The 12,616-nt window shown below is 45.0% G+C and overlaps 2 protein-coding genes across 2 annotated transcripts; one reads left to right on the top strand and one right to left on the bottom strand.

Moving 5' to 3' along the window:
* Window positions 1-538: 538 nt before the first annotated feature.
* cebpg (CCAAT enhancer binding protein gamma) lies at window positions 539-5,297 on the bottom strand. The gene is made up of 2 exons (XM_004539863.4): window positions 5,139-5,297; window positions 539-3,589 (listed from the first exon to the last, which is right to left on the bottom strand). The coding sequence occupies exon 2, from the start codon at window positions 3,481-3,483 to the stop codon at window positions 2,992-2,994; it is 492 nt and encodes a 163-aa protein (XP_004539920.1). The 5' UTR covers window positions 3,484-3,589; window positions 5,139-5,297; the 3' UTR covers window positions 539-2,991.
* Window positions 5,298-9,186: 3,889 nt separating this feature from the next.
* cebpa (CCAAT enhancer binding protein alpha) lies at window positions 9,187-12,063 on the top strand. The gene has a single exon (XM_004539864.4). The coding sequence runs from the start codon at window positions 9,420-9,422 to the stop codon at window positions 10,293-10,295; it is 876 nt and encodes a 291-aa protein (XP_004539921.1). The 5' UTR covers window positions 9,187-9,419; the 3' UTR covers window positions 10,296-12,063.
* The last annotated feature ends 553 nt before the right edge of the window (window positions 12,064-12,616 follow it).

Genomic DNA, 12,616 nt, shown 5'->3' with positions numbered 1-12,616 from the left:
AAAAATGAGGTGAAAAAAAAATCTGGTAATTCTTTGTTTTTACATTCTTTAGGTCCCAATCAACACAAATAGCAAAGAAAAATTAAAAATGCATTCCATGAAACAGTTCGGGTCTTAGGAGGTTAAAGCACACTCATGCGCTCACGCAGTGTCTCCATTTATGAATCAGTGGTCGTTTAGGGAGGCAGGACATCCCTAAAGTCTACGTGAGCGATAACTGGACTTATTTTCATGTCAAACGTCGCCATCAGTCCTCAGCTGGAGACACAGAGTGAGAGATTCTAACGTCAACAATAATCATTAATTCTTCTTCATGACTTCCTAATGAGTGTTTTATTTACAGCATTAATGGAACAGAGTCAGTGGCTTCGTGACTGAGCTGCAGCTTCTGTAATGGTACGTTCCCACTGCCTGAATTACAGGTTCCATTAGAATAAAAAACTAAGGTTTACTGAGACTGATGTAGAAGGACATGAATGAATGAAACCAGAGACAACAGCTCTGGACCAAAACAAACAAACAAAAAATTAGGACACAGTTTCATCTTTTATACTCAATTTTAATTTATAATGCAGGTGAGCCGGTTCTGATATAAAAAAGCTGAGTGACAGAGAAATGCTGCCCAGCAACATTCAGAGCAAAGCAAAACAGCACAACCATCACGTCTGCTTCCTGATCTGCTCAGTTAAGACCAGAAGATCTGATTTTATGAGTGCACTAAACTTTCACCCCCACCATTCATGCAAACACTTCCCTAACAAACATGCTTCTGTTGGAATAAAAGTGTAGAAAGATGGAAAATACAAACAAAAAAAAGAGACAAAGGTAAAGGCTGTGCTCAACGAGACTCCCGTCCCCACAGCGCCAATCAAAATATGTTACACCAATAAAGAGAACTGGAACTTTCAGCTCCAACCGCAACTAGCTGAAGTGATTCATTTCAAACATGATTTGATTTCATTTCCACTGCTCAAGTCTGATAAAACGCGGGAAAATACACGTGCATGATGGAAAAACTGCAAGATATCGACAATTTGCAGAAACTAAACTTCACACCACCTGGATAAAAAACACATTCTGAAGGTTTTTGTTTAAAACTCGCTGAACTTTCTGGACGAATCTGTGCAGAAAAATGTAAAAATCAAAGTCTACAGGACACATTAGGAGAACCTTGTGGGAATGTTGGCTTGAGCAGCTCAGAAGCAACAACATTCCTGCAGAGGCGAAGCTCCTGACAGACAAACCCTGTGGAAAAACACTCCACGCCCACACAAAGCTCATATAATTATAAAGTCTGACAGCATTGCGCGGTGGCCCCGCCCCTCTCTGCGGCGTGCCTGCGGGGCACGGGCCTGTCCCGATCTGCTCACACCTCATTAGCTGGCGGCTAATCAGCTGGTCCGGGTTAAAAGTGGGTTTAATTAAATCTGCGGCTCGCCTGAAGAGTCTGAGGTGTCTGGGTCCGCCCAGCGGCAAACACACAAACACACCTGTCTGGACAGGCCACTCCGACAGGTGGCGGGAGGGGGTTCGTCTTGCGCACACCTCCACCTTTACATAGTTTCAACACAACAACATGGTCTTGCTGTCATATCAGCAGCAGGATCGATGCCCCGCCTTCCTGTCAACGCCCCGATTGAAGCCTCAAATCTTCAGCGTGAAACTAAAAGAAAACACGCTGATAATTTCCAAAAATAAACACATACGATTTTTACACTCTGACACTGCTGGAGGCCCCGTGATTGTCAATACTGCCAAATAAACAAGTGGTTTTATTTTTACCTAAACATGTCCTATTAACAGGTTTAAGTCCATCTGTTCACAGTCCAAACTTGTGATTTTCTGAAGTGGCGTGAAATGAGTTTAGAGGTTTATTTTCTCATTTAACACCAATCAGCTGTGACGTGTATTAAAAATGTGCACAAAGCCAATGATTGCATTTCCAGTGAAATTAGCACTTTGTTCTGTTTTGTCGGGGCCGAGCGCTGCAGGCTTCAGCCGTTTAAGGCTTGGGCAGCCACTAATATGGCAGGAGACCAACGTTTAACATGCACCGCCTCCGCAGGAAAGACTCAGACCTCAAAATTAAAAGTGTGCAACACAAACATGTTAATAAAACCACCCAGTAAAGGGTGTGTGGGTGTGTGTGTGTGTGTGTGTGTGTGTGTGTGTGTAACCCTAACCCTCCCTCTGTTTTCACTCAGTAGAGTCAGATATAAACTTTTTTCTATTTCTGATCTTAAACAACACGAGTCATGAAAAAACAAAAAACCCCACACACATACAAACAGAACTGTGCTTAAAACATCAACATGTAGTGAATGTACTTAACAATAAAAACACTTTTTTTGTTTTACAAACTCTTTGTAGAAGAACAGAAGAAAATACACATCCTGAAAAAGGGAATTTTAGCATTTACAAGTCCATCCTGCGGCTGCGGAGCGCTCAGCGATGGCCACGGACGTCTTCATCAGACTGAACCGGGGGTTTTCCGCCACCAGGAAGAGGAAATGCAGGAAATGTGTGGTGATTTTTTTTGTTGTTGTTCCAGAGAATCCTAACAGACGACGACTCAGTTTATACGAGTTCAAATCGCATCATGTTCCCCCAAATCAATGAGTCAATCAGAGGAGCGATGACACAGCTGGAGGCTTTCAGCCAAACATCACAGCTTTCAATTTTAAAAGTCACACTTCAGTGGATTTTTTAAAAATTTTAAAAGATATTTCCAGAAAACATGTTTAAGCTTTTTCTTCTAAAACGATTCCAGATGTGTTAAAACTCTGAGCTGTTCTGGGTAGACAGTGGGAACACTGGCGGTTATTTTGGCGAACTGGATGATGATGGTGGTGAATTATTAAAAGGTTAAATAATAACTGATAATCACAAAAAAAAAAATAAAAAGCCATGAAGAAGAAGTGGGGCCTCATTCCCAAAGGGAGAAGCTTCCATAAAAGCTGCAGATATTCAACATCCTGGTGGTTACCCTCCTCACTGCCCGTTGGTGGAGGTACTGTTGGGGGCGGGACTGGAACCCTCTGCGCCTGCGGGCGGCTGGACGTTGTCGGCCAGGTTGTGAGCGTGCTCCAGGAAGAGGTCTTTGAGCACGCTCAGCTCTTTGCTCAGCAGTTTGATCTTTGCCTCGAGCCGCTCGTTCTCCTCCTTCAGCTCGTTGACACGCTGCTGCGTGTCCATCGCCTTCTGCTTGCTGCGCATGCGGCTCTTCTTCACTGCCAGGTTGTTGCGTTCGCGCCGCTGGCGGTACTCCTCGCTCTCCTTGTCTGCAGGGGGTTTCTTCATCTTGCTGGGTGCGAGGACTTTGCCACCTCCGGTTGAAGGGTTTGCTGGGACGAGTTGCGGGACCTGCTGCAGTCCGGCTACGGCTGCCGGCAGGGACGAAGAAGCGGCGTGGGCCTGGCTCTGGATGACGCTCACGCCGTTGTGGTCAGTTGCAGTTAGTTTCGGCTGCGACGGCCGGCTCATTTGGATGTGCTGCCAATGGGTGCTGATCTTTGACCAGAGTCTCCTCAGGTGTAGAGCTGAATAGAAGACTGGAAGGAAAGAAAAAGGTCCTGCAGATGGACAGAGCCTGGAGGGCAAGACAGACCAGATTAATTGAGCAGATCACACAGAATCAAAGCAAACACTAAGCTGTAGACTAGCCACGGACAACACCACACATGTAAGAAGACAAAGAAATCAGAGACAGCTGTGTGCAGATGTTTCTGTCCACGCGTTTGGAGTGGAGGCCTCACCTGAACCACAGTACGTCCCTTTCACTGACTTTATTTGGTATTTTAATAAGTACAGGTCAATTTTTATCAACTACATGAAAGAACAACACCATCTGATTCGTTAGGGTTAGGGTACCTAATCTCAGAGGTTCCGGTCTTTGCTGGCTTCCTGCGCGTTGACAGGAAGTGAAAAGCGTCCTGGTGGTCTTTGATATCATACAGCTGCATCTCGAGACTTGTGCGCATCATTTTGATCTGTTATTTATTTCTCCACTCTTCTTCCTCTATGCAGTGAACCTCCCTGTCGATCTCTCACTGTTCAAGCCCACTTTTTAACCAAATCAACCTTCTACCTGAGCCTAACACATCACCCACCTGCAAGCATGTCTGTGCTGGTTGAATATCCCATATCAATTCACTATCCAGGCGCCTATGCAAATGGCACAAAGGCGGTACTATGGATTCTGCTTTGGCTTTGGGTGGATGCAGGCTCTGGTCCTGCTAAATATGAGCTGCACAGCGCAAACACTGAACATTTGTCAGACTTGACAGCTTTTTGATTTCACTCTGCAGCTCTGCGCCAGAAATGTTCAGGAATTTTTTTTAATTTTTGCAACAAAAGGACTGACAAGCCATTTTAATGTGTTTCTATCATTTCTGGAAGGTGGAGGTCAATCAGCCAAAGTTCCAGCTCTGAACATCATTTCCTCACTTTCCCTTTCGCTGAAACGTTATACTCGGATTATGCAGAGTTTGGTCCAGTTAGGAGGCTTCATCATCACCATCCTCCTCCTCCATCACTGCGATACGATAATTGTTCGGATTGTTATTCCGCACGGCCAATTAATAGCGCCGCTCTGATTGGCTGGTGCGTTGCTATGCAGCCAGTCAGCTGTGCGCAGCGGAAAGCGCTCCGGGTGAAACAGCGGAGAGGTTGCCTGTTGTTGCATCATCACGAGCGGCTCTCTTTGTGTGAAGACAGGGGAACTCCAGAGTCATGCGGGGCTATACACAAAACCACCGCTTTCTGGTGACTTTACCGACGTGTGACAAATATGAAATCACACGAAACAGACCGAAACAGGCGGACTTATCCGAAACACGTCGCTTTAAAGTACCTAAACTTTAATTTTCGAACACTTTGACAACTTTCTGTTCACTCGAAGCGACCAACAGGCGACTCGCCGCCTCGCTACTGACTGTCGAGCTTTCCCGCTCTGAGACAGGCGTCGATTTAAGCCGATTTGGCCCGAAACACAACAGCTTTCTTTTAACGTACGCGAACACTGCCTGTTTAGCCGGGCGCATAGCCAGCTAGCGAGTTAGCTCCTGTCGCTAACAGCCATCAGCTCACTGCCAGCTTCGCTGTTTCGGACCTACAGAGAAATAAAACTACGATTTTACCTTCACTGGGAGGCGGCGGGCTCAACCGTCCGTCAAAAGATGAAAAAGTTCCCCTAGAAAACCGAAGTTTAATCCCGTCCGTATGAGCTCGGACTGTTTTTGTTTGTAACATGGAGAGCGACCGATTGCGAAATCTCTTTTACCATGTACGGCAATGTCCAGGATCAACTAATCACAGGCGAGTAGGTGGCAGCGAGTTGGGGTGCTTGGCCAATCACCGATGAGTGTGCGGCGGAGTGATGCAATGCTCTTTGTGATTGATTCGTGTTTGGACCAATGAGACGCTGCTATCTTCTCTCAGCGTTGTTTATGTAACCGAGGCTGGTCAGATGAGTTGAAACACGTATGACTTCATCTCTGAATGATGAGACTCTCTCTCAAAACGGCAGTACCTTCAGTATCGACGCTCCCGCTTCCTTCAGTCACTATAATAACTACTGACATCCGCGTGTACGAAGAAACCACTTCAAACACCTGGTGAACATTCACAGGTGAGACAAGCACTTAATGAAACCGCGGTCCTACCAGGAACACACAAAAAACAATGTAATTACTGTTTTATTAATAATAATCATGACCAGAGAATATAAATGAAGGGATGTATAGACAAAGACCCTGAGCTGTCAGAGGTCACCTGGATCTGACCTGGATCCAAACAAACAAAAACGAAAGATCAACTTCAAAAGTTAAAAAAAAAGACACAAAAGAAACAAAATATTTAAAATGTGGGTGATAAAAGTGATGAAAAGAAGTTACAAACAGACAAAAATGTATCCTGACAGCACTTTAATCTCAGGCTGCGAGCTTACATGTGGTTTCTAGAGTTTCCAAAAGTGGAATGGGAGGCAGAGCCTACAGCTTCAGGCCTCTTCTGTGGAACATGTGCTCAAGTTTGGATTCAGGAGACAGACTTTTAAGATGAGACTTCACACTTTCCTTTTTTAAAGTTTATAGTCAGATCAGCTGACCCTGACCATCCCTTATCCTGCTATAGGCTCAGGCTGCCCAGGGATTTCACATGATAACATGACTGTGTAGTTATAGGTTTGTGCACAGATTTCCCCCCCTATTATTTTACCTTTCTGCTCCACTATGATGGAGTTTAAATCAATCAAGATGAGACTGCAGTGCAACTTTCAGCTTTCATTCAAAGGGTTTAACAAAACTTTTGCATCGACTGTCTAGACATTACAGCCATTTTAATACATAACCTCCCATTTTCAGAGGCTCCTAAGTGTAAATATAAGGATTGATTTGAATAACTGGACATAAATCCTTTGCACCCAGTGGCTACCTAAAGTCTAGAAACAACGCCACAGTTCATCCGGCTGCTTGTACTGGCAGCAACGTCATGAATAAACACCCAGGCCATCATTCTTAAACAACCATCATCTGTCCCAAGATCTTTTTCAGGCTCTTTTAGATGTTTACTGACAGTCTGACCTGTTGTAAACTCTCTATATTTCCATTCACAAATGCATCATTTCATTATGTTCAGAAAAACTATATTCATCCCCAAGGGGCAATTAAGAAGGTATTTTCTTAATAATGGAAATAATTCTGCCATCATGCGCTGTAGGTGTTTTCTATGCTCTTTCAGGTCTGTTGGTGTTGCTGAGCTGGTCAGTGCATTCTTTTTTTAAACAATGCACCAGATTTTTGATTTGGCCAATACCAAAGTCTTTGCTGTTTATTTGGGCTTTTCAGCCGAACGATGGCCTCCCTCACTTGAACTGAGATGCCACATTGAGACGTCCAGCTATCAAATGCAATTTCAACTCTTGGACTTAACAACAGATTTCATATCTGACTATTTCACACGACATAAGATGACAACAGGCCTCATATGACCATGAAGCAGCTTGTCAGTCAATTGTCCTGTGAAAGTTAGTACTGTGCATAAAATGGCTGTAATTCCAGTACAGTTAGTTCAGTGCTTTTGTTAAATCCCCCCAAATTAAAGCTGAAAGTCTGCGCTTCATTCAAATCTTGATTTTTTTTAATTCACTGTTGTGGTGTACAGAGGTAAACAACAGCCCCTGTAAACAGTCACAGTCCAACATCTTTTGGACTTAACTGCATAAATGAAATTGAGCTGGACTGAAAGCAGCCACAAAGAGACACAAAACATGAGGTTTGGTAATAGTGATGCCTGGTCACGTGACCAAACATTACATTGCTCTACTAGGCGCTGCATCCAAACTATGCTGATGTCTGCAAATGTGCTGTGAATGTTGGCCAGCTGTCCATGTGGAATTCGAAGCTGTCACTCATGACTCCAGTGCAGTGTTTGCTTTTTTTGGTAAACTGCTTTTTCAGGTCTGATTGGTTAATGTCAACTTAAATTCAAATCACATTGCTTCTGGAAACAATGTTGTTGTTGTTGTTTTGTTTTTTACTGTCCAACCACACTGTTGCTGCAGAAAATGTGTACAGGACCACTAATGCTGCAACACTGACTCAACACTTTAAGTCCGAGATAACACTGGGGACAATGATGTGATGTCATCGAGGTCAGGGCTCTCGGCTCAACAGAGATTCACCAGTGCTGTTAAAATGAAAGTAAAGTCACTGACAACAAATGAAGGCTGAATGCAGTATTAGGAATGTGATCGAAGTGTGATCGAAGAGGTCAAAGGTCCACGTGCCGGCCTGATCTGAGGTACCCTCGCATCGTGCTGACAGCTGAACTGCAGTGAAGCAAACAAAAGCTCTTCAAATATTTGTCTGAGCGATTTTGTGTATTCTAGTTTGTGTTTAACATGCTGACTTTGAAGTTTAGGAACATTACACTTATTTTTTCCAGTTTTAAACTTTTTTAATTATTATGTTGTTTCCTTAAAAACACGTGTTCCTCCAGATCACTTCAATGATCCCTGGTACTTCCTTCTGAAAGCCACTGGCCTGAAGAGCTTCCCAGTGCAACAGAAAATGCTGTTCACATTTTCCCAGCTGAGTCCGTCAACACTAGTTTTAAAAGTCAGGCCCCGAGGACCACTAATGCTTCCTCAAGGTTCATTAAAAATTCCTCAAATGGGGCAGAAAAAGGACAGAAAGTGGCGCTGGGTCTGTCAGAAAGAAGCAGATTATTGTTTTCAAATGGAGGTCAAGCAAAAACCTGTAAAAATATATATGGAATAAAAATACAAAATAAACAAGCAGCTTGAAATCGCTCCCAACACGAAGATCTCTCCGTTTGCTGCTCATAGAGGGCGCTGCAGTCCAGCTCTTCAGTCCGCCGTCCCTGCCCCCACTGCTCCGCGCTCCGCGCTGCTCACCCGTCCTCATCCAAGAAGATTCCCCAAGTCACATCTAACATTGTAAGCAAGTCATAATAAATTTGCCTCAGTGTTGGATCTTCCTAACTTAGAATTTGGAAATAAAAATACATTACAATAAGGAAAAAGGTTCTTTCTTGCAGGGACTTGACGGTATATATTCATATTATAACTAAGTAATGACAGGTTTTTCCATCAGTGCGCATTCTATTTAACATCAGACGTGTTCTAAGTCCAGAAGATGTTCTCGACTTTTATAACTTGCACATAAAGTCTGTGCGTCCTGCTCTGATAGGTGCCGCTCCCTCCTTTCACAGAGATAAAGTCTGCCAGTGTAGACTGTCCGGGGATTAAAGAAAAGTGCCCAACAGAATGCAGTTCTTTTAAAACAGGTTTTCGTGCTGCTCGCGTTAAGCGCTGAACGCCAGCGCGCTCGGTGTAGAAGAGCTTCTGAAATCCAGAGCAGTCATTGACTTTTGTAAATATTTGTTTTTGTAAACATATATATATATATATATGATGTGACTTTGGCAGACCGACTCTAACAGCTCCGGGTGGTTTCAGTGCGTCTTCTGCAGCCTGAGCTTTGGCGCTGATGTGTGAGCAGAGCGCGCAGAGAGGAGCGCAGGACGCGGTGTGTGATAAAAGTTTGAGTCGAGTTTGACTCTGAAGCGTTCCCGTGCAGATAGCTGGCAAGACTGAGGGCTGTGTGTGCGCGCGCGCGGGCACGTGTGCCCGCCCACTCCCTCTCTGTATATAACAGCAGTTTGACAGCTCGGAGTTTACTGAGCAGGGGGAATCAGCCCAGCAGAGTAAATCCTGAAGCTGCTTCATTCCGCTTCTTTCCGCGTACAAACGGAGCCACTGCAACGGTCACAGTCTCTCCGAGCTTTGGGTCAGCGCATGCTTGCAGCTGTGTAACCCCCTCTCACCGTATTACCCGACTTTGTGCAACCTGGATTCCCGGAGCTCATCGCCATGCTTGCCCGGGTTTAGATTCTCAATGGAGCTCTCTAACCTATACGAGGTCGCACCTCGGCCCCTGATGAACAACCTGAACCAGCAGCCCTCCTCCGGCTACAGAGACCCGGCAGATCTTGGCGGTGAGATCGGAGACAACGAGACCTCCATCGACCTGAGCGCCTACATCGACCCATCAGCGTTCAACGACGACTTCCTGGCTGACCTGTTCCACCACAGCTCCCGACAGGACAAGCTCAAAATGATGAACGGGGAGTACGACCCGGTGACTTGCGGCCCGGGGCCCCAGCAGCTCTACATGTCCAACTACATGGAGTCTAAGATGGAGCCGCTTTACGAGCACAACCCTCCACGCCTCCGACCGGTGGCTATCAAGCAGGAGCCCCGGGACGACGAGGACATGAACCCGGGCATGCCCCCCACCTACCACCACCCGCACCCGCACCCCCAGCAGTACTCCCAGCAGCAGCAGATGCCGCACCTCCAGTACCAGATTGCGCACTGCGCACAGACCACCATGCACCTCCAGCCAGGGCACCCTACACCTCCGCCGACCCCAGTGCCCAGCCCGCACCAGCACCAACACTCGCACCCGCACTCGCAGCAGGGCGGCATGAAGCTCCTAGAGCAGCAGAGGGGAGGCGGCAAATCCAAGAAGCACGTTGACAAGAACAGCCCGGAATACCGGCTGAGGCGCGAGCGCAACAACGTGGCCGTGCGCAAGAGCAGGGACAAGGCCAAGATGCGCAACATGGAGACGCAGCACAAGGTGGTGGAGCTGACCGCCGACAACGAGAGACTGAGGCGCAGGGTGGAGCACCTGACCCGCGAGCTGGACACGTTACGGGGCATCTTCAGACAGCTGCCGGACGGTTCCTTCAAACCCATGGGAAGCTGAAAGCCTCCCGAGCCGGACCGGGAGCAGACTGGACATGGACTGGTACACTGCTGGATTTATACACACAGCTGGTTCCGTTCGTCCGGACGGACTGAAAGCGGTGAGGAGACTGAGGCAGCTGAGCTGTTCACTGCTAAAACACCCGACTGAACGGAGTCCTCGCGATCACACTTTCTCCTCAGACTAGAAAAAATAGCTCCAAAGTTTCTGTGTGAAAACGAAAACCAAAGTGCAGACAGGCTGTACGCAGAAAACAAACTTGAAGCCACTTTGGTTTTTCTTGTTTCAGGAATTTCCGGAAGATGCTTCAAAAAACAGGACTGATAAACTTTTACTGGAAACAGGTGAATTAATCTCACCATCATCTCACTGACTGAGCTCTTCGGAGAAAGACTTGCGCTCACCTTCAGGAGAAAGAGTGACTCGTTCAGTCGGTATATTTTGTTTTTGTTTTGTTGTTGGTTTATTTTTTTTTTGCAGTGTTCATGTGCCTTTTAAAACTTTTTGTGCAAAAGCCGATAAGCTCGTCCCCCCCTGCAGATCCACACAACAGAGGACTGGCTGTTTTTGTGCCTTACCCCCGTACAGACAGAGACTCGACCCCACATATCAGTGCAGCTAAGGTAGGGCACGGCGGTGACGAGCCCGGACCAGCCTGTTGTGCACGTAGTTCCTGAATTATTTTGGTTTGTTTTATACAAAGTTACCGTCTCTATCAGCTGATGAACTTGTCTTAGAGCTATGAAACTCAACCTGTATGTATGTTTATTTCCATGATATAACTGCATGGATTTGTGCTCATTTTCTCCTGTTTGTTCTTTGAGGAGGCGTGCGGGGTGTTGGCAGGTTTGTGTGTTCTAATAATCTGATCACGTGATGCAAAGCCCGTGAGATAATAAAAGAAATCTGAAATTTTTTCTTTTTAAAAAGTAAAGTATTTAAGATTTTTGTTCACTGACACACTGTCAACCACAATACTGAAAGCTTGTACCTCCACTCTTAAGAAGTGTATTAATTAAGACTAAACGAATACCTAAAAAAGGCCCAAATACATTTTTTCTTAGCTTCCTAATACTCAAGAAGGTGTGGAGATACAAGTCCCCCCCCCTGTTGATTTAAGCCAAAGTAAAATACAAACTAGGAAAAAAAAGAAAGAAGAAAAAAGACTGGAATTGAAACTGTGGTACCTGCTGTCTAGGGGGAAACCATGTATCTGCAGGAGAAGCCTGATGGCAGCTGGTTCAATGGGATTCTGCAGAAACGTGGTTCCTCTGAAGACACTGAAGCAGCTCTCTGTATGCACTATTTGTCGAAGCACAGCTTTGTTGTCTCACACATGATGGGTACTGATCTGAGCAGAAAAAAAACACGCCTGGCTCTGTGCACATACCTGTTTTTATGTGTTTGTTCATTGTGAGAAAGATAAAAAATAAATAAATGTGAACAGGGTTTCTATGCAACATGGTAGTTATCTTCTTCCTCTTCCCCGCTGTTGAATCATAGCTCATGCAGCAGTGCCTTCTGCTCCTCTGAGTTGACCTTTGACCTTTAGCTGGTCTTTTGAGAAAGATTTTAAGACATTTGTGTCAGTCAGGAAGAAGGAAGCACTTTTTTTTTTTTTACAAACTCTGATGTTAAACCAACATTTGTTTCAAATTGTACGTCTCAATTGTAAAGTAAGCATATATATAAATATATATGAATAAATATATATATAAAATACCAAAAAATCTGAAATATTATAATAAAAGAAGCTCGTTTTATCAGATTCCGTTTGTGCGTTTGGATTTATTTCTCCATTTACTTCTCTTGTTCCTGCATCAAGTTCATTGTATCTCTTCGATTTCTTGCAGTCCATAGGGGGCGCTCAGCCAGAAATGCTTCATATCAGGTTTCATTCTTCAGCATGAATAATGGTAAAGGTACAGTCTGCAGCGCTGCGACTTCTACAGTGACGTCTGGCTGTCATAAAAGTGAAGAAAATCATCGGAAAATCAGAATTTTTCTGACAGCTTTGGTTCCTGTTTTTTTTCTCTGCATGTAGGTCTCACATGCAAACACACGATTAGTAATTTATATGATGTACAGAAAGATAGACGGTCAGAAAAATCTCCACCTCGAGCCGCTGCAGCGGTAAAATGCACATCTCATATTCTCTGCACATATTTTAGTTGCATTCAGGAGAGACGGTCACAGCCCGGACTGTTAAATTACTGCATCAAAGACCTCATTGTGCAGAAAAACATTCTCTGGCATTACAGCAGCATTAATATGTATTTTGCATTTTAGTGGTGAATGTGTTGAAAGTTGTACTTTAATAT

Source organism: Maylandia zebra, linkage group LG1, assembly GCF_041146795.1.
Source record: "Maylandia zebra isolate NMK-2024a linkage group LG1, Mzebra_GT3a, whole genome shotgun sequence".
Taxonomy (NCBI): Eukaryota; Metazoa; Chordata; class Actinopteri; order Cichliformes; family Cichlidae; genus Maylandia; species Maylandia zebra.
The sequence above is the reverse complement of the archived record's forward strand: the minus strand, read 5'-3'. Positions and strand labels throughout refer to the sequence as shown.

Excerpts from the sequence above, each read along its gene's own strand:
- cebpa (XM_004539864.4), top strand. The coding sequence starts at position 9,420 with ATGGAGCTCTCTAACCTATACGAGGTCGCACCTCGGCCCCTGATGAAC.
- cebpg (XM_004539863.4), bottom strand. The coding sequence starts at position 3,483 with ATGAGCCGGCCGTCGCAGCCGAAACTAACTGCAACTGACCACAACGGC.